Here is a 20,629-nt window from a genome sequence, read left to right on the forward strand (position 1 = left end):
TATCTATCTATCTATCTATCTATCTATCTATCTATCTATCTATCTATCTCTTCACAGAGATCATCTCCTATCTCCTGTCCCTGGAACTATAGATAGACTAGTCCATATATCAAGCAAGTCCACAACATTGCCTTTGAATTCTGCCATTGCAGTCTGCTTTCACCACAGTCCACCTTGCATCCACTTGTCAACATCATTGATTTCAAAAAGCTGTTTTCAATTGCTGTTTTCTGCAGAAAATTGCTGGCAGCCTTTTGTAATTTATGGCTATTTAGGATAAGATAGCCAAAGCAGAGGGAGGTGGAATCATTTTAAGGGTTAGACAGCTGAAATCTCAAACAGCAAGAACAAGGCACCTGAAACTAATTCTGGGACAAATCTGGAGTGTTCTCCACCACCAAGGCCATGGAGTGGCACTGAGTTTTCTTTCCTACAGTGTTTACATTGTTCAGCAATGTTACCCTGTATAAAGGGAACAAGGGAACTTGTTTGGCATGTGTTGCATGGAGAAGTTCCCCATTAGGTGTGTGTTGCACTTTTCTCTGTCATCACCTTCAAGGTTTTAGGGCACTATTTGCTTTGCTGTCCAACACACGCTTCTAAGACCAGGCACATTTGGATTCATCACTGGTATTTTTCTTCCTGCTTAAAAGTGTATTAATTTGTATCCACTGTAGGGCACACCAACAAAACTAGCTGGATAGTGAGAGTGTGATTCTTCTTTCAGCTCCATCTCTTCCTCCCACTGGCCATCACTGGATGAGCAGACTCTTCCAAGTGGTCCCAGTGAGCCAATAAACATAGGCATGGCAGCATTGTTCCCAAGGGTGGAAATGCAGGGCAGTGCAGAGACCTTGTGATCACCCCTGCAGCCAAGAGGGCTCCACAACTCATGGCAGGATCTGATACTTTAAACATTTTAAATTCTGGGAACATTTTAAATTCTGACACCTGAGAGATCAGTTCCAGCACTGGCCCTTAATAATAAGAATCCAGGAAGAGCAGCCAACAAACAAATCTCCTCTTATGTTTTTCTTTCATTACTAGGTAAAAATAAGAAGAATAGTTCAAAGTCTGAAGAAAGAGCTGAACATCACAAGCCATGCAGACCCTTCCATCAGCTGTGGGGGGACATGGCAGAAGGATTCCAGCATTCCTACAACATGCTTTTAATGTACAACTCTGGGCATTTCACAGAGCATGCACAACCACTTGGGACAGCAAACTAGATTTTACACCAATCATAATGTAAACCTTGGGTAAACAGGAAAGTGAAGAAGAGACCCAGCTAATGCATCTTCCTGTGATGTAACACAGTATCACTATGGCAACAACCAGGTTAGCATGCTAAGAACAATAGCGGAGCACTAAAGACATTTTTACAGGGACTTTTACAGTCAGAATAGAAAGCCACATACAAGTGTCCTTTCATTCATCTGACAAAACACATCCTATGCAATCCTACTAGGAATCCTGATGAGGCACTCTGATTTTTTTGTTCTGCATGTTTGATATACATATAGGTTGGAAATTATGTTCTTGATAGAACTTCCCTGTGTGGATTGTGACCTGAAGTCTCATCAGTTTGCAAGGGAATGTAAAATATGAAGTCCCACTTTCAATAGATTCAGGCATGAATCAAAGACCTCTTTAAAATCTTAACCTACAGTAAAATACATACCTACCAGTACTCCAATACATACTAGTTGCTAAAAAAACCCAGACATTGTAACATTTCAAAATGCAAACATTTCACACTTAATGAAATACAAAGGCTTATAAAATACAAATGCAGCCATGTAGGAAAACATGTTACAACTAAAGTCTCAATGCTTTCTTTTACTGATGATAGTCACTTCTTTCGTTATAACATAGTTGTTCAAATTTGTCTGGTTAAGATTAGACAGCTTTCTAAAGATAGATGTTTTTTCCACACTCTTCTCCAAGTGGGACACTTTTCAAGGCATCAGATTAGAATAGAAAAACAGTGATTTGGATAAATAAAACACACCAGTTTTGTTTGGGTTTTTTCTATTATCGGCTACTAAAGCCTCTTCATACCCATGCTTCTATCTCAAGAGACTTAATTTTGGTTTTAAATTGCTTATTCCACAGATGATTCATTTGTCAAGATACAAATCTTGGTCTGAAATAACTTAGCTTTTATAAGCTTTGACAGCATCCTGACATAAGATGAGGTAATAAAATGCATCTTTTAAGATGGGTCCCTTTCAGTCTACAAGGATTGTTTTAATTACCTAAGACTTGAGTTAACAAACAACTTAAGATATTTAAGAAAAAGCCACAAGATCTACTGCTGTGACCCCAAGCCCTGGTATATCTAGTTACTGAAAGATGTTTTGTGTGGCAAGATTTTGATCTTTTGAATAATGAAAAATATTTTCATTTGCCCTGATTCTGTTACACATATTTGATACAAATGTTGAATTTCTTTAAAGATGTTTTGGTTAGACTGATGAGTAGATTATTTGTTCTCCTAAACTGACTGCATTCTAACAGACAGTACCGTAAGAAAGGCAGAATAATGGTGTGTATGTATATGTAAAAAAGAGAATTCTGCTGTGAGGGTGAAACTAACCATGAAGTACAAGGTATCATTAGATTTTGAAAGTTCAGCTTGAAACCTAAGTATTGTCTCTTAGTTTAAGGAATTTTTTTCAAGGTGTAGAAAACATTATCACACACTTTTGTTGAAAGAAGAAATAACTTCTTTCTGACACAGTAACACAATGTGAAAATGCCTCTCTGCTGTGTATCTTGGAGATTTAGAGCACTACTGTTCATGCACAGGAGCTTGATTTCCCTAGTACCTGGCCAGGCCAGGTGAGCATAAGCAATATGAATTATCAGCAAGTCATTTCTGCTTAGTTGGATAATGACTGATGTTGTTGATGTCACCTTTTTCTATAGTGTTAAATTGGTCTGTGCTGCTGAGCAAGCCCAGTTAGACCTCTGAAATCTACAAGCTGGGATTTCATGTAATGAATCATTCTAAATTCAAGTGCACTGTCATGAACTGGATGGAGTTATTTCTCCTGTACTGATGATACAAGAATCCTATATGCTATTTCCAGAAAAGTCACTGTCTTTTGATATCTCAAAGATCTTTCCTGAATGAAAAGGAAGTAGCCTAGGGCATTCCACACAGATATTTCTTGACACCTGAATGCTTCCCAACACATCCATTCTCCTTACATCGGGTACAAGTCTTCAATGATTTTCACCGAGACAGATTTGAGGATAAGCATTATCAAAGTGAAGAGTGACCTGCAGCAGAGCAGCAGCTAGCCATTGTGGTAGAACAAGAACAAAACTGTTGTGATAGGGTGCTTTCTGACCAGGTACAAAGTGCTCACCCCCATCATCCTGAGGTTTACTGGCTGGCCAAGGGCCAGTTGGCAGATGTGAAGATCAACATAAGACCTTCAGCTAGGGAAGTACATTGTCAGATGCTTTGTTTCAGGGAAACACGCAGTCTTCTTTGGCTTTGTTTGAATCATGCCTCACGCCTACTTGCGCAGTATTATTCCATCAGGAAGAAGGGATACCAAGACACAGAACACTAGCTAGGCCTATGCACTGGATGCAGTTTCTATCTGGTTCTATATTTTAGTGTTGCACTTAGAAAATAAGTAGTTTCATTTTTAATCATCCAATAGTGTTTGCCACATTTTTCCTAGAAACTATAATTTTTAAATACTTTAGTAAGTTTATTTTCCATTTGTAAATCAACCACTGGTATGCAATAAAAACGACAACAATTAACTACATGGCAAAATGCAGCCACTTTTTCTATGTTTTAATTTTTTAAACAGCTTTATAAAGTATTTACAGAAAATTCTACAATTACATCTAAAAGGAGGTTGTAGCCAGGTGGGGATTGGTCTCTTCTCTCAGTTAACCAGCAATAGGACAAGAGGACACAGACTCAAGCTGCACCAGGGGAGGTTTAGGCAGGCCATTAGGAAGAAGTTCTTCGCAGAAAGAGTGATTGGGCATTGGAATGGGCTGCCCAGGGAGGTGGTGGAGTCACCACTCCTGAAAGCATTTAAGAAAAGACTGGATGTGACACTCAGTGCCATGGTCTGGCTGACAAAGTGATGTTAGGCCATAGGTTAGACTCAATGACCTCAAAGGTCTTTTCCAACGTAATTGATTCTGTGATTCTATAAAAAGATCAGTTACATCTGTTCACTATTATTTCAAAAGCTTGTGTGACTATTGGCATTAGTAAATATTCACAAAGAAGCTCTGCAGAACCCATATATTCATTGGAGAAGAGAAAATGGTGCCCTCCAGATAGTTCTGGTATTTATTTTACAAACTGGTTTTGATCACCAGTTATTCTGAGTAGTGACTAAGTCAGATTTACTGCACCTTACAATTTTCTTTTTGCTCATCCTGCTCAGATAATGCTTGTTCATTTAGGGAATTTTTTGCTTTGTGCATCGTACGATTCTCCCTAGTATTATCAGAGAGAGGTTCTGGGGATTGTTTATGCAGGCAAAGCGGTGACCTTGATGTAGAATTCATGGGTGGAAAAGCTTGGGACCGCTGCTCATCATTTTCCTGTAACACAAACAAAAACATCCTTGTTTTACTGGTAATGGAAAACCATATTAGTTTTCTGCCTTGGGCTGAAAGACTTGCTGCAAAAGACTAAATATTGGGAATTTGCAAAAGACATAGACTTATTGGAAGCAGAAAAACATATTTTTAAGGCACTTATCACTCTGAATACACAACACAGTGAGGCTTGATAACTCTTGTTTTGTTGTGGTATGAGATGAAATATCTGCTACACTGCTGGCAAGCTATTTTCCAGGAGCAGAAAAAAGCTACACAAGGAACAGACAGTACTATTAAGCTGTTTACTAAAGTACCTGGTAGTGTGTACCAAGAGCTGTATTTAATTTTTTCTCTACATATTCTGCAAATGTAAAGCACAGGTGTCACTTTTTTGCTGACATCTGGGCAGAAACCACTGCTTTCACATTTTGACCGATGTGCAGTCAAAGCACTCAATTTAAGTTCTACTTTAAATTCACATAGAAAATGGAATAAATTTGCATATGAACATGACAGGCACTTTTTAAGCACCTTGAGAAATTTGCAACCGTTTGAAACTAGGTATTTGAAATAAAGTAGATGCAAGTACCCGTCAAAGAGAAGGAAACAAAGATTATTTCACTTTTAAAACAAGACACACCATTTACTGTATTAATATAAAGCATGAAACAACACTTTTTAATGGTTTCAACAAATGATGAAACAATATGAACAATTCCTCCAGAAATTCCCAATGTACATCATCTTGAAATAAAACCAACACACATATTCAGCGGTGTCTGAGAGAAGGGCACAAATTCCTGGAACTGATGACTTTTGCATATTTACACTTGAGGGGAACAAAACCAACACTGAAATGTTAATTACTGCGATCTAGTTGAAGGTGAGGAGTAGCCTGTCCTTGGACCTAGACAATACAAGTTTAGACAAAGAGGAGGAATGTTTGGGAAATCCCTCCTTCAGTTAAATGAGAAAATATTATTACTGATTAATTGTTTCTTGCTATAACCCTGGCTATGGTCAGCAAGAGTCTACAACAAGCTTATACCATGCTGGCAGGTGATTGCTACACAACTTTCTGTGACTGAGGCTTTCTTTCTTTTTTGCACTACTCAGATTCTTTACAAGCAACACCATTTGTTTCTAAGGTTATAGGGAAACGGACATAAAGGAGTATAAATAAAATTTATTGGCATCACTTAATGAAACAGTAATAAAACACAGACCTCCAGGCAATGTCTGTAAGAAGCAGCAACTCTTGGCAAGTGGGGTAATTATCCCTTGAAACAACATAGACAAATTCAGTGGATTCACTTTCACTGCAGAACACCGATTTTCTATTGCTCTACCTCCAAAAAATTATGGGTCTGATCTGATTTGTCTTCCCAATGGTGCTTTCTGGCCTCAAAAGCTATATGTCCACTAAACTATGTGGCATTTGCCTTTACTTACTTTTGGTATCTTGCCAACATACTTTATGTGCTAATACAAAATAACTGGATTAAAAAAAAAATAAGAAACCCAAAAACCTATGTGCAAGATTCTGCTGATTGTCAAGAGAATACTTTTGTGTAACCTGGCAAACTGGAAGGATTTTTATCTACTGACGTATTTCCGTGTAGTCCTCATACAAGGAGCTACCAATAACTATTCTCTTACTGCTCAACTTGAGATAACATGGTTACAAACTTCGGAGGAGGTTTTGGACAGCAAAAGGTTTATTTCTGTCCTAAAGTTGGAACAATTTTCTATAATATGCAAAGTATTTGCATCATCTTAGAAAGAACACATTGCTCTGACATACTGTGAAACATTCAGCAATGTGTCTATTACTGAAAACACAAAGCTAATGTAAACTTCAGATACTAACCTTTTTTTAATAACAGTCCACTTTCAAAACATAACTGTGTAGCATTTATTTGTTTTGATAACAGCAAAATCTGGTAAGCATGACCAAGCTGGTCTAGTGGAAGGTGTCCCTGTCTGTGGCAGGGAGGTTGGAATTAGCTGATCTTTTAATGTCCCTTCCAACACAACCCACTCTTTATAATCCAAATGTTCCCTATTTACACATTTAATAGCCTCCCATATATCTGTAATTATTCTGAAATTCCAAGAAGAGCTGTTTGCAGAAAACTTCAAGCTCAAACTCCTAAAGGTTAGTCTTTTTGCTGGTTACTTTCTCTGCAACCTAAGTCACAGTATAAGGAATATCTGCTCTTTAATATCCATTATAAGAAATTTAAAATATACCTGTATTGAATTTACATTTCCCACTGGTTGTTCCTATGAGCTCACAAATAAAAGCACATGAACAATTTGCACATTCATACTATGGTAAGACCTATGTCATGTTTCAGTCATTCAGTATTTATGATCTTCTCTCCACTCCATTGTTGAGGAACATAAAGAATGATACGTCCTCAAATTCACTTGGCAAGATGAATATATTTAGTGAATGCATTAAGTCTTCCCCGTGACTTTCATACCCAGATAAAATTTTTCCAAGTTACCTTTTGTGGTTTGCTGCCACCAGGTGTCAAAGAGCAGCGCTCACCAAGATGGTCTGGTCTGCACCTCTGTGAGTCCTGTGCAGGCAAAGGCCTCTTCTCACTTGAAGAAGCCAGATGGGGACTGGATCTGAGGTGCAGCGTTGTTCTACGTAAAATGTAAGGGCTGACCTTGCCCCTGGGGATGTCAGCAAACCCTGAAAAATAAACAGCTTCTATAAAAACCTAAAGCAATCACACTTCCTCAAATGGATTTCTTTTTACACAATAGGAATAAAATAGCTGATTGAAATAAATCATCTGTTCCATTGGAGAAAATGGAACAAAGAGATTGCTGAATACATCCTGCATATTCCAAAATTCAAATGCAGAACTTGTATATCACAGAAGAACCATTAAATTACAAGAGCTATTCTATAGAAAAATAAAAAAATCAAAAAAGTTTTTGGTCTTTTTCTTTACAAGTACATTATTATGTGGAGAATAACTTCAAACTGAAAATCAGTACTGGTTAATTCATGATACTGTGACATGATGCTCTTGATTTTTAATACTTTTCTCTGTGTAGAACTATTTATGTATAGACTGTTTATTATCTCTCCATCTAGCCTAAAAGTCAAACATGAACTGGCACATATGTCCTCAGAACAGGGCTACTTTTAGAAGACATAGTAATGCTGGTAAGAAAGTGAAATGCAAATAATGTTTAGCTTTAGAAAGCCTGACTGGGAGTGACCACCAAAGTTGAGGCTCTTCAGTACCCTTATGGTTTGTCCTTTAATGATGGCAATTACATTAATTGTAAAGGGCAGCTTAATAGGTAGTTCAACTTACAAGGTATTTTTCAAGCCCTGATTTGTGCATCTTCTCAGTTACCCTCTGCTGTAGCGAACACTGATATGGAGTACCAGGCTGCCTAACTTCATGGCATTCACAGCAGACTGAAAGTGAACTCTCATGAAGATGAGTTAATTAATTAATCTTCTCATGAAGATTAATGTCTTACTGTGGGCAAGTCAGTTTCAACTTAGGGGATTTTAGTCAACTTAATGTTTTGCAAATTAATACACTTTAATTATTGGTATTGAAAGAAATAAAAGCCCACAAATAAGCAAATACTTGGGGAACACACATGGGCTTCCCTCCAGACACCACTCCTTCCCAGTTTCTGGTCTTCAGTTGCCTCACTGCACCCTACACCTGTGAGTGAGGTGATGGGAGCACAGGAGACTGCCAGGACCACTTAACTCTTAGCAGAATGGGAATTATTAATCCAACAGAAATGTATTCTGCTGGTCTAACATCGGTGCTCTACAAAAGCTAACTTGGCACCAACTGCCACATCTCTCATTGACTCCTTTCACCTTCCATCACTATCACCAAAAATGTTTGCATAGTCACCAACTCAGAGTGAAAGCCATTCAACAAAACAAAAGAGAAAAGCACACCTGCTGTGCTCAGAGAACATTTGTCTTTACAAGACATAAATACCTTTTTGCACTATTTCTGGAAGCCCATCCAGCTCACAGTCAGTGTTGTCCTGACCCTGCAGATTTTGAGAGATATCACACTTCCTTTTCTTTTTCAATGAAGTCACTGGAGCAGGAGATCTTGGTTCTCCATTGTCTTTCCTGCTGTCTTCGCATCTCTGCCTTTTACTTGAAAGCTTAGTGGTACCTTCATCTGACCTTCTGTCTTTGACAGAGTGTTTGTTCTTTTGTGTTAATGACTTCTCTGAATTCAGCAAAGGAGTGCTGACAGCATCACTCGCTCGCTGTTTCAGCTGAGTACTCAACAAACTGACTTGTGTTTTTAGCATCTCATTTTCTTCCTCTAGTTTATGATATTTAACAATAAGAGAGCAGTATTTCTCCAAGTTCTCATTTGCTTCTCTGGTCTTCAATTCTGTAGATTCCTGCAATTCTTCCAATTTTAACTTAATTTCTTCTGTAATGGCATTATCATCAGCATCTTTTCAAAGAAAAACATGATTATTCATATAACTGACATAATAAAATATGCATAGGTAAGAATTTATAATGCAATGGTCACACATCTTTTAGTTACATGTTTTGTAACACTGCAACTTTAAAAAAAAGACCGTGAAACAAATTCAGTAATATGACAGACATAATAATGTCCCTGTTAAATAGAGCACAAGTATACAAATTGTGAAAAGAATCCTTGACCAGTGCATGGGGAAACATTTTCCCTCTCATTTTGTAATTTCTGAACACTCCATTTGCACCCTTAAGTTGCATTAAGTATCATTTACAATACAGTGCATCTCATGAGGTGAGCTAAAATATTAAGAACCAAGTATGAGAATCAGAGGGAAAAGCTTGCTGGAAAATGATAAAAGAACTCACACACAAAACTTACTTAATAAGAAAAACATCCCTTTTCTTCCTTAAGTCACTTATACTAAATATGTAAGATTTAATATATTTAATCAGAACCGTGTCGTTTCTGAGAAAAGAAACAACATCTTTAAGAGAAAAAAGATTAGCTAGATTTTAAAAATGTTTGACATTTGCACTTGTAACTTTTATTCTAGTTAAGAATCACGCTGTGTACTAGAGCTGCATATGCAAGTGGACATTTTACAGAACAAGAAAGTTTCACAGATTAATGCACCACTATGAAAGCATTAAGATAATCTAGATTCAGTTACCTTCTTTATTATGCTTCGCCATAGCCAGATTTTCCTTCTTTAGCAGCTCATCATGTGCAGCTAGTTGTTTCTGCAACTTTTCCTTTTCCTGTTCCAGCTGCTTACAGGATTTCATCCACATCTGCACTTTACTGTGGGCATATTCATTTTCCTTCTTCAGCTGAATTATAATGTTACTATTATCAGCCTAAAAAATAAGAAGTTCTGTTATTTCACCAGAAACATAATTCCTCCTTTTAAACATTATAATATCAAACAGAGTAATAGAATCACTGAAGTTGGAAAAGACCTCCAAGATCGAGTCCAACCTTTGACCAAGCACCATCATATTAACTAATTCATAGCACTAAGGGCCACGTTGAGCTGTTCCTTCAATCCTTCCAAGGGTGGTAACTCCACCACTTCCCTGGGCAGCCCCTTCCAATGCTTTACACTGTTTTCTAAAGGAAAGAAATTCTTCACAATGTCCAACCCGAACCTTTTACCATCCCATTGATCTGGTACCAACCTGTGTGCAAATACCACACAGTGAGCACAGCTAGAAGCCTTCTCTGCTACCCTGACACTACCATGGGTACTGTTTTCTGTCACACATCCACAGGACTTTATCCTTGGACTGCTCGTATTAACCAAATTAACACCACAGTGGAGAGCCCTAAGAAAGAATTGTTGAGCAAGATGAGCGTATTGTAATTCAGTGTTTACTTGCTTCTAAATTGAATTGACTGTTTCTTCAAGAATGCATTTATGGAGACACTAATTCCTGAAGTGGGAGTACCAAGCTGGAGCCAGAAATCAATCACAGACAGAAGCAACACCAAAATAGACCAAAACCACCCAGAAAACAAGAAAAATGCAGGGATAGGATTATTGGTACAGAAGTACAGTGTATGTACAGTGAAGCTTCATCTGTGCTACTAAAAAGCAAACCAAGAACACGAAGAGCTGTTCCCAGTTATCAGCAGCTCACAGTATGTGGAGTTCATATGCCAGCATCCCTGAGGACAATTCTGTCAGAGAATGACACTAGTTAATACCTGTAATGAGAATTCTATATAAAATGGAACTGAAAAACCTGAATCAAGAGCAATCTATCAAGACTAGTGCTTAGGGATAGACCATGGTACACTTTACCATCAAAGTAATTCACAGACACAAAAAAGAGGCACTGCAACGTCTCTGAGTGAATTCTAATCACATTTTAGCTCAGCTACAACACTCACTGTAGTCAATAGACTGTTGTGTTTAGGTCACACAAACCAATTCTAGGTGATCTCAGTCATGGCACACAGAACAGAATTTTTCTAATGCATATTGATAGTAACTATGTTTTCTCCAGGCTCTATGCTCTCTTTAGTGAAACAAAGGCTATACCAAATTAAGCCGAAGTTCTGGAGCACTGGTTCCCAATTCTATGTTTATTTTACTACACAGTGTCTGGAATCTCATGCAATTGGTCATACTTATGGATTTTTCTTACCTTAGTTTTTAGGAGTTCTCCTATGGACTGATTCGCTTCTTTAAGGGAATTATTTAGCTGCTCTTTATTTGACTTCAAATGCTCAATTTCCAATTTTTGCGAGCTGATAAAGTGCTCCAGTGAACTAATCTTCTCATGACAGGCTTCAATTTCTACTTCATTCTAAAGAAAGAAAATGTGCCTAATTACTATGATACCAAAAAGGACACTGAGTTTCATTTTAAAGATGTACCTAACAGCATATCACAAACCCACAGGAATTCCACAGCAAATTAAATAATTATGTTTTAAGGAGTTGAACATTGAAAGGGCAATTTGTCTCAAGTATGTATTTTCAATACTAGAATCTTGCCTCTAAGAAGACTGTCAGAAGAAAACCCTTATATTTTACTATAACTTGCTCTTACACCTGCTTTATATTAATAAGACTGAAAACTATTAAGAAGCAATTACAGTAAGTTATTTGCCTGTGTTCAGCTGGCCTCAAGCTCACAGACATTTCTTCAGTAAAGTTGATGGCTCTTTGCATATAGCACATCTGACAAATGTATTTCCAACAAATTGTCCTTATATCCTGAACTGGTTAAACTTTCTTCCCTCTTCCCAGCAAAACAACCATTTCCTGGATTAAACATTCTGTTGGCTTCCCCTTTTTCAAGGTTATAGTCCTAGTAAATTTTTATACAGATTAAATGCTTACTGAGTTGTGAGATAAATTCACTTATTAGAGCTCGTCATATGGAGAAAAGCTAACACGTACTGAGCTCCAAGGTAAGTATATGTAGATTTTGGAAATATTGTTAGCAAAGATAAATTCTTTTGCAACAGGATCAGCAACATTTTGTAAAATACATAGAACTGAATTAAAACCTCACAGCACTACTCTTCCTATTTTCTGACTTACCTTTCGGTTTGCTTCTGTCAGAGCATCCTGATACTCTTTCTCTGCTTGAAGTAGTCTGTCTTTGTATTCTGATATCTCTCTTTTAATTTCACTTTCTTTTTCTTGTAGTTGATTCTGGACCATCTGCAAACACCTGTCCAGTTCATTTTTTTCTGAAGTTGTGAGATGCAGATGAATCTGTAAATAGTAAGAGTACATTCTTTGGTCTTGGAGTTATCTCAATGGAGTAAGAGTTGACCCATTAAACTGTCTAAACCTGAAGCATCTTTGAATTTTCCAAAACAACTTGGTAAGAAAACATATTCAACAGTGTCTAAACACACTGTAATCAAAGAAAAGAACATCTGAACACAAAAGGTAGGACAGGAGGTAAAGGAATGTTCTCTTAAAAGAAAACAAGTGCAAGTTTGCCAACAGCATTAAATCAAGCAGCACAGCCAAAATCAAAGCTTAACCTCTCCAAATGTTGCTCCCTCTCAGAGTGACTTGAGAGGGTAAGGGTCACTTCCTCATCCTCTTTAAGATGACAAAACTTTCTAAGCATTTTCATCCATTGTTATAACTACTTTTTGGACAGCTGCCCTGTATTTCCATTTAGGATTTGTAAAAGTTGCAGAAATATCTGTTCTTTTCCCATCCCATTCAAAATCCTCAATGCCACAATAGAAACAAGCCCCTGGTTATAGAATTTTTAAAATAAAGTTAGTAGGTCAGATGACCACATAAACTTTAAACTGTGGTTTAAAGACATAATATTGTTCACAAATAAGACCTGAAGTTTTCTAGATGATAAAATCGCCTCTAAGAATTAAATGCAAACAAATTAAACACAAAGGCTCCAAAACTCTTTCTTGACTATGTCCTGAATTAAATTAGCACTATTGAAAAACTGAAAGTAGTTTTGAGAAATGCTGTATTTTTTATCTGCCCTCCTCAGTTTGATGATTGAAAGCCTGTAGTAGAGAATTTCTCAACACTGAAAAATGTCTAGATAACCAGCCTTAATGCTAAGAAAACATAGTTTGGATGGAAGGAAGGGAGGGGAAACTACTACATAATCATTTTATCTCAGGAGAGAACATTGGATTTTTTGAAATTTGGAAGAAATAACTTCTAATACTGTACATTATCACAGATCCCCTTGACCAGCCTCCACACAGGTACTGTACTTGAGCATCTGGCTTTGAACACAGAAATAATGCAGATGGAATAACTTACTTTGGTCTTTTCTGAATGTTCTTGAACACACTGCATTTCTTCAGCAAGCTTATTTCTTTCTTCCTGTAATTTGGCAATCTTCTCTTCAGTGTCACTTAGCTTGACTTGCAGCTCAGTTCGACTTTCAGCCAGTTCATTTACCTGAAATAAAATTTTCCAGAATTATTTTTAATACATGTGTCATGACTGCCAAAGAATGTACTTATATGTAACAAGAAGTTTTAAGATGGATTATTTTATTCCCATAGTTGGACAAGTTTCAAGCAAGAGTCACAACAGGGTAATGATGTTTTCACATGGCAAGTGCACTATTGTTATTTCACTTTCTTTGGATCTTCCAAAGTATTTATTCTTGATGTGAAAACTCAGTCACCCAATACCAATTTGTTCTTCCTCCTTTACTTCCACAAGAAAGAGGAAACTATCCTGCCTTATTTGATTGCTTAAACTTCTACTTTCAAGCTAGCTTCTCATTCATTCTATGCAAAACAATGCCCCGCTTTCCAGCTCTGTAACTTCAATGAAAATTTATGATTGTATGGAAAACATAATTTTAAAAATAGGATGTTTCCTGCAAAAGTTTGAGGTTAAAATTATTTTAGGATTTAATCTATTAAGGAAGTGGTAAACCCAGAGGACACTTTATCCTTCCACCTACAAACGGAACTCTGCCCTAATGGAAATGATATTACCTTTTTACATAGAGTGTTCTTTTCAAAAAGTGTAGATTCCAGCTCCTTCTCAAGGTCCTTATAAGACATTTTTAGAACATTCAGGATATCTGGAGAGGTTTCACCATCAGAAAAACGTTGCTCCTTCAGCTTCAACTCAGCAATCAAGTTCTGCAGCCTCTCTTTTTCCTGGTGCCAGCATTCAAGTTCATGCTGCATGTGAGTCAGCTGCAAAGAGAGTGCTTCTGTTTCTTTCATCTGCTTTTCAAGAGCACCATTTTCCTGCACCTTTTCATCAAGTTTTTGTTTACAATCTATCAATTCTTGAACAAGTACTTCCCTTGCTTGATCCAATTTGATGTTTTCATTTTTTATTTCCTGACATTGCTGTAACAGCATTATTTTATCTTGCTCAAGACGAGCCACCTGATCAATCAGGACTTGTTCTTTTGCTCTAGCATCTGCTTCCTCCCTGCATGAAAACTCTAACTTTTCACTCATATCTTTGAGCTCAGATCTCAGCAATGCCACAGTATTTTCAAGCTCGTCTTTGATTTGTATCTTTTCTTCCTCCTTTTCTTGCAATTGTTTTGCTGTAGTCAAATTTGAAGACTCTAGTTCATGGAATCTTTCTTGCATTTCTTTTAAATCTTTAGCCAAACACTCTTTTTGTGAGGTGAGGACATCAATTTGTAAGTTGGAACACTTCAGCTTTTCAGTTGTCTCTTCCATCTCTGTTGCTAATGTTTCTGCCTCTGCTTTGGCAGTCTCCAATTCAATAACTGTATCTTCTAGATTTTTCTCTGACATCTCCAATTCCCTTTCAAGCCTCTCTATTTTATCCTGAAGAGAGTCAGCTTTCCGCTCATTGTCTCTCAGCTTTTCAGCAATGTGACGTTTTTTCTTCTCATCAGACTCAATTTTTACTTTCAGCTTCTCAATTCCACATCTCAATTGGTCTGCTTCTTTCTGTGCTGCGCTGAGTCTTGTAGCAAGTTCTCCTTTTTCCATTAACAAGCCTTCCAAAGATTTGGAAAGCTTTGAATTTTCAATTTCAGATGAACCTAATTTATGCTGCATCGTTCCCAACTCTCTTGCAATCAGCTCTTTTTCTTTCTTTGAATCTGCGGCTTCATTCTGGAGTTTTTCTTTTTCTATGGTGAAAGATACAGCATCATTTTCTAAACTTTGCAGCTTCTGAAGAAGACTGTCTTTTTCATTGGATAATTGATTTGCATCAGATTTTGCAGCCTCAAGCAGATTTGCTTGTGTCCTCATTTCATCCTCTAACCTTCTAATGAATTCAGTAGAATCCATTTTAGTTAACTCTAATTGTTTTAATTTCTCTTGTAGCTTTTCATACTTCTGATCCAGCTCTTTTTTGCTTTCAGACAAAATACTCAGCTCTTGGCCAATATAGTTTCTTTCAGCTGTGACTGAAACAAGGTGCTCTTGAAAGCTAGAAATAGTTTTCAGATTAACTTCCCTCTCCCTTTCCAATTGCTGACATTTTGCCTGGAGCATTTCAATGTCAGGCTCTATGAACAAGGCACGGTTGTCAATATTAACTCGCTCAGATTTTGGACTCCCCCATCCATTTTCAGCTGCAAGAAATTGTTCCTGACCAGCTCTCTTGGTCATTTCTACATCATCAAACATGTCTGCTGCATTAAGTAATCTAACTTTACATATCTCCAGCTCAGACTTGAGGTTCTCAGGTTCTTTTTCTGATGAGACTACACGAAAAGATAATTCCTGCTTATTGACAGAAACGGATCTGTGTTTTTCATTTATGCCACAGTTTTCTTCCTTAACAGCTACAGTAGCTTCCTCCAGTCCTGCAAAAGCTGAGCTATTTGAAATTATTTGTGCCTCCTGGGAGTTCATTTCCAAGTTTGATTGCTCAACTCTTATTTTCAAATCTACATGGCTTTGCTCTTTTTCTATCTCATAGATCAGCTTCAAATTTTCAGCAGTCTGTTGTTTTGCCTCTTCTTGAAGCATTTCAGTGGTTATTTGATTTTCACAGAAATAGCCAGCACTCAAAACCCCGCTACTGGAAAATGACAATGCACCGGCATGGTCTGAGGGGCTGGTTATTTTTCCTGACATATTTTTACACTCATGTTCTCCAGAAATTTTCTCAGTGTAATCTTCCATTAATCTTGCTTCCACAGTCTCAGTTTCATTTTCACACACAAAGGCATCTCCTGAAGCCATTTTCTCGATGGGGATTATTTTAAGATTATTGTTTTTCAGAGCTGAGTTTTCAACAGGCACTCTTAATTTATAAGGAGTATTGTTTTCTTGTTCTATGTTCTGGAAGGGATAAGCATCAATCGATTAAAACAAAAAAAAAAAAAAAAAGGGGGAAAGAATACATATAAGAAAAAACAACTTAAGTTTTAAAACTTTTCTTAAACTAGTAAAGCTCCTGCTTTTATGCAAAATAAATAGATACCTCTCCCTGCTTCACAGTCTCCTTTCTTACAGAAACATCTGACACTTGTTTCTACACACATCTTTGGCCAAAAAGGTTTTAAAGCTATTGAGGGAGACATTTTAGATAAATTTGCTGGAAGACTACGTGCAAAGACACCACATCCTTCTGTATTTTGGGAAAATAGGTGTCTACATGACAAAGTGAATTATTATTAGCAGTACTAAAAGGACAAAGATTACTGCTCAAGTATGGATTATTTTTCTTCTTTCTCCAAAAAAATAATACTGCTTCTGTGAGGCACAATTTTAAATACAATTTTTGCAGTTAAAAAAAATATATCTGGGCGACCATAATCAAAGGATTTAAATAAAACTCATTTGCATGACAGCAATTACTTACATTTTCGATATCTGTGCATAGCAGTGAATGAGAACTTAAATCAAGGACCTGTAGCTGGAGTCTTGCTGCTTCCAGCTCCAAAGAGAGATTTTCAGTTTGTTTTCTTTCTGCTGCCAGTTTGCACTCCATCTCCATAGTCACATTATTTAGCTTCTGCTGCCATTCTTCCTTTTCAGATAGATTTTGCTGTTTAAGATGATCTATTTCTTTCCTTTCAGAAAGTATAATTTCCTTCAGCTCTTGTATTTCCTCATTTTTCATATTCTCTTGAACATGAAACTGATCTTCAAGCACCTTGATGGACTTCTCATATGTCTGACAGAGCATCTGAAGTTCTTCAATTCTATTTTCAAGGTTAGATTTTCCTGGAGTAATACTCCTGAGCTCTCTAACAGAATCCAAATTGTGATCATTATGACGCTTTTCAACCAAAACTTCTGTTGCATCCTCTGAAATTACTTCTATAGAACTGTCTGTCTGATTAATTTCCTCTGTCCATTTGCATGAACCACTGTTGTGAGAATCAACCACCTCACTTAGTTCTAATAAACAGGGATTTACAGAAAGGTCTGAGGAAGAATCTGTGGCCTTAGTTTCATCCAATTTAGGCAGGATGTCATCTTGGCTGGATGACAGTGACTCCTGCACAGAATCTACATGAGCACTGCTCTGACTTGTCGACAGTGAAGAATTTTCCACTTTCAGTATTTCAATACAAGACTGCAGCTCACATATCTTTGAGCTCATACTACTGTGCTGTTCATATAATTTTAGGTGTTCATTCTGGAAAGTCAAAAGTTTCTCTCTTACTTCTGCAAAGTGTACTTTAACTTCTTTGCTGGACAATTTTAAATCTTCATAGTCAGAAGAACTGCATTCTTTAAGTCTGAAGGACACTTCCTTATCATCAGAACACATTCTCAGATCACTGTTATCACTTTGATCCATAAGTTCATCAGGAAGAGCAGCTTTCTCAGCTTTTAAATTGCTATCTGCAATCATTATATCATCTGTCGCCTCTTCCTCTTTATTAATACTTGTGCTACCATTGGTTTTAGCATCTTTCAATCCAGAGGCCAATGCAGTGTTTTCATTCTGCAACCTCTCATACATTTTCTCAAGCTCACTCAGCTGGTTTATTGTTACCTGCAAAGAGGATGCCAGCAACACTGATGAAGGACTTTCATCTATTCCTCTTTTGCCACAATCCTGGGAAATGTCACTGTAATTATACTCCAATGAGTGGCCATCTTCCTCTAACACTGTAAGTGAAGAATCTGCAGTTTTCAGTTCTTTAAAAGACAGTAGTTCTTGCTGCAGTTTCTCTTTCTCTCTCACACTTTTCTCAAGTTCTACTTCCATGCCTTTTAAAGCTGCCTCCAGCTGCATCACTTCTAACCTGCAGTTCTTTAGAGAGATTTCGCTATCCTCAAAATCCATCTGAAGAAGCTCAAATTTAACCTGGTATTTATTCAGCTCAATGTCTTTTTCTTCCATAGACTTTCTCAACTGTTCTGAACAGAGTTGTTGCTCACAATTAACATTACACATTAGAGGTTCATTTTTCATGGGTGGTTCCTTCCCCAATTGCTCCTTTTCTTGAAATACAAAGCCACATTTCTCTTGCATCGTGTTTTGTCTTGTGCTGACATTTAACCTTTCCTGGCTTAAACAGTCAAGCTCCACAGAAGGCACATGTTGGATGTTGGAAAATTCTGACTGCAGTTGCTGAAGTTCATGAACCAAGTTCTTTTTTATTTCTTCTGAGGCTATCAGTTTATGTAACATATCTTTGTTCTCACTAAGTACCTGTTTCTCTTGTTCTAATTTTGCTTTTTTTTCATCTAATTCAATTGTCTGCTCTCTTAGCATGTTCATAATTTTTCCATTTTCTTCTTCTACTGATTTATATTTTGCCTGCAAAACTTCCAGCTCTGTTTTGATTTCTTCTGTTCTTGATTGAATACGCTGTCTTTCCTCCTCATGTTTTCCAGACATATCTGAAATGATTTCTTCTCTTTCCTTTAAACTATCATAAATATTTTTATTTGCCTCCAGTAAAGTTATTTGTTCTTGCTTTAAAGCACTGCTTAAATCCCTAAGGGCTGTATTTTCTTCAGTAAGTTTACCAATTTTCTTACTGTATGAGCAAATCATTGAAGTCATGTCCTTCTTCTCTGAATCCCATGTTTCAGACATGAGCTTCAGCTGTCTTAGTGACTCCTCAAGCAATTTATTATTGATCTTTAAATCCTGAAGCTCAACTTCTTGGTTTTCTAATCTTTCATTCAAAGTTTGCAGTTGCATGTCCTTTTCCTCAAGAATAGCGGAAGTTTTTTCAACTAATTCCTGACGTGCTGAAATATCTGCTTGCAAATTACTGATGTGCTGCTCAGCTTCTGTCATGAAGCTTGTGTATCTCTCTTCTACTGCAAATAACCTTTGTTCTGTTTCACTCTTTGTTTGCAGTAAGTCTTCATACTGCTGCTGCTGATTTGAATTCATCTTCTTTTGAGCTGCTAAAGAGCTCTCAAGAAGAGAGATCTGCTCTTGTAAATTGACCAGATCCTTAGTTTTTCCCACTTCTAGAAGAGCTCCTGCACATCCATGATCCAGCACTCCAGTGCTGGAGTTAGTTGCTGCAAATTGCAAATTCTCTAAAGGAGTCTTATCCTGTCTGCTTTTAACTTCTCCATCTTCTGTCATTTCTGAAGTATCTTTTGCTTTTACAAGACAACAGATTTTTTCATATTCACCAAGCAGGTCATGATAGCACTTCTCCCTTTGCAGTCCTTGACTTGCTGCCAATTGTAACTTTTCTTCTACTTCAGCAACTTGGTTGGTGAGCTGGAATATTTTACAGGACATATTTTCTATCTCTTTGCAATACTTTTTATCAGAACATTCTGCTTTCTGCTTAAATTCATCAAAAGCTTTCTTTTGTTCTTCTAATTCTGCACTTTTACATTCCAGCATATCTTTCAGCTCTCTAATCTCTGTGGATTTCCTGTCATTTTCGGTTTGCATCATTCTAAGTTTCTCACTATGCTCATGATTTTTGCTTTGCTGACTTTGAAGGGAACCCTCCAAGTCATTAATATGAGCCAGCATACCTTCCTTTTCAGACTTAAGTTTATTTATAAGATTATCAGTTTCATTTTTCCATTGAGAAAAAACAGTAGCTTCTTTTTGCAATTCTTCACATTCTTTCTGCTTTAATCCAAGAAGTCTCTGCAAAGCTTCTGATTCTCCCTCCATCTTACTTATTTTACAGTCCTGTTCTTTAATGTGATTATCTTTTTCCTTAAGGAGATCTCGAGTAGACTCTTGTTGCTTTTCCATGTCAGCTAAAGCTATTTTCAGGTTCTCCAGTGAAAGTGAGCTCTCTTGCCTTTTAAGTTGCTCTTCCAGTAACTTCAGCTCCACTTCCAGAACAGCATTCTTATCTGTAGAAGAAAATAACATCAAATCTTTGTCAGTCAATACTGGCAAGTCTTCTGATAACTTTCTAGATGAGGTGATACTATTTACTTTTACTATTTTCAATTCTCATTCTACTGCAAAGCATCACTCAAGATGTATCACTGGATGAAGGATGTTTATATTATTTTAGGCTATCAGGCACTACATACAGTCAGCTTTCCATAAAGGAACTGCTAAATAGAAGTTTTCTATTTAAAAGAGCTTCTGTGAAAACAAATTTGCTGATAAATTCAGTACACTTTGATTCTTTTCAAAAC

The 20,629-nt window shown here is 37.1% G+C and overlaps 1 protein-coding gene across 2 annotated transcripts in view; it reads right to left on the minus strand.

The window, feature by feature from the left end:
• Positions 1-1,220: 1,220 nt before the first annotated feature.
• The window catches only part of CENPF (centromere protein F), a 37,709-nt gene continuing 18,300 nt past the window's right edge, over positions 1,221-20,629 (minus strand). For both annotated transcript variants that reach the window (XM_030945321.1, XM_030945322.1), the window contains exons 12-20: positions 16,890-20,335; positions 14,069-16,366; positions 13,377-13,517; positions 12,159-12,335; positions 11,255-11,416; positions 9,775-9,961; positions 8,592-9,071; positions 7,104-7,297; positions 1,221-4,590 (exon numbers count right to left, since the gene is read on the minus strand). In XM_030945321.1, coding sequence (XP_030801181.1) covers positions 4,390-4,590; positions 7,104-7,297; positions 8,592-9,071; positions 9,775-9,961; positions 11,255-11,416; positions 12,159-12,335; positions 13,377-13,517; positions 14,069-16,366; positions 16,890-20,335 — 7,286 coding nt within the window. In that variant the 3' untranslated portion in view covers positions 1,221-4,389. The remainder of the gene's footprint in view (positions 4,591-7,103; positions 7,298-8,591; positions 9,072-9,774; positions 9,962-11,254; positions 11,417-12,158; positions 12,336-13,376; positions 13,518-14,068; positions 16,367-16,889; positions 20,336-20,629) is intronic.

This window comes from Camarhynchus parvulus, chromosome 3, assembly GCF_901933205.1.
Source record: "Camarhynchus parvulus chromosome 3, STF_HiC, whole genome shotgun sequence".
Taxonomy (NCBI): domain Eukaryota; kingdom Metazoa; phylum Chordata; class Aves; order Passeriformes; family Thraupidae; genus Camarhynchus; species Camarhynchus parvulus.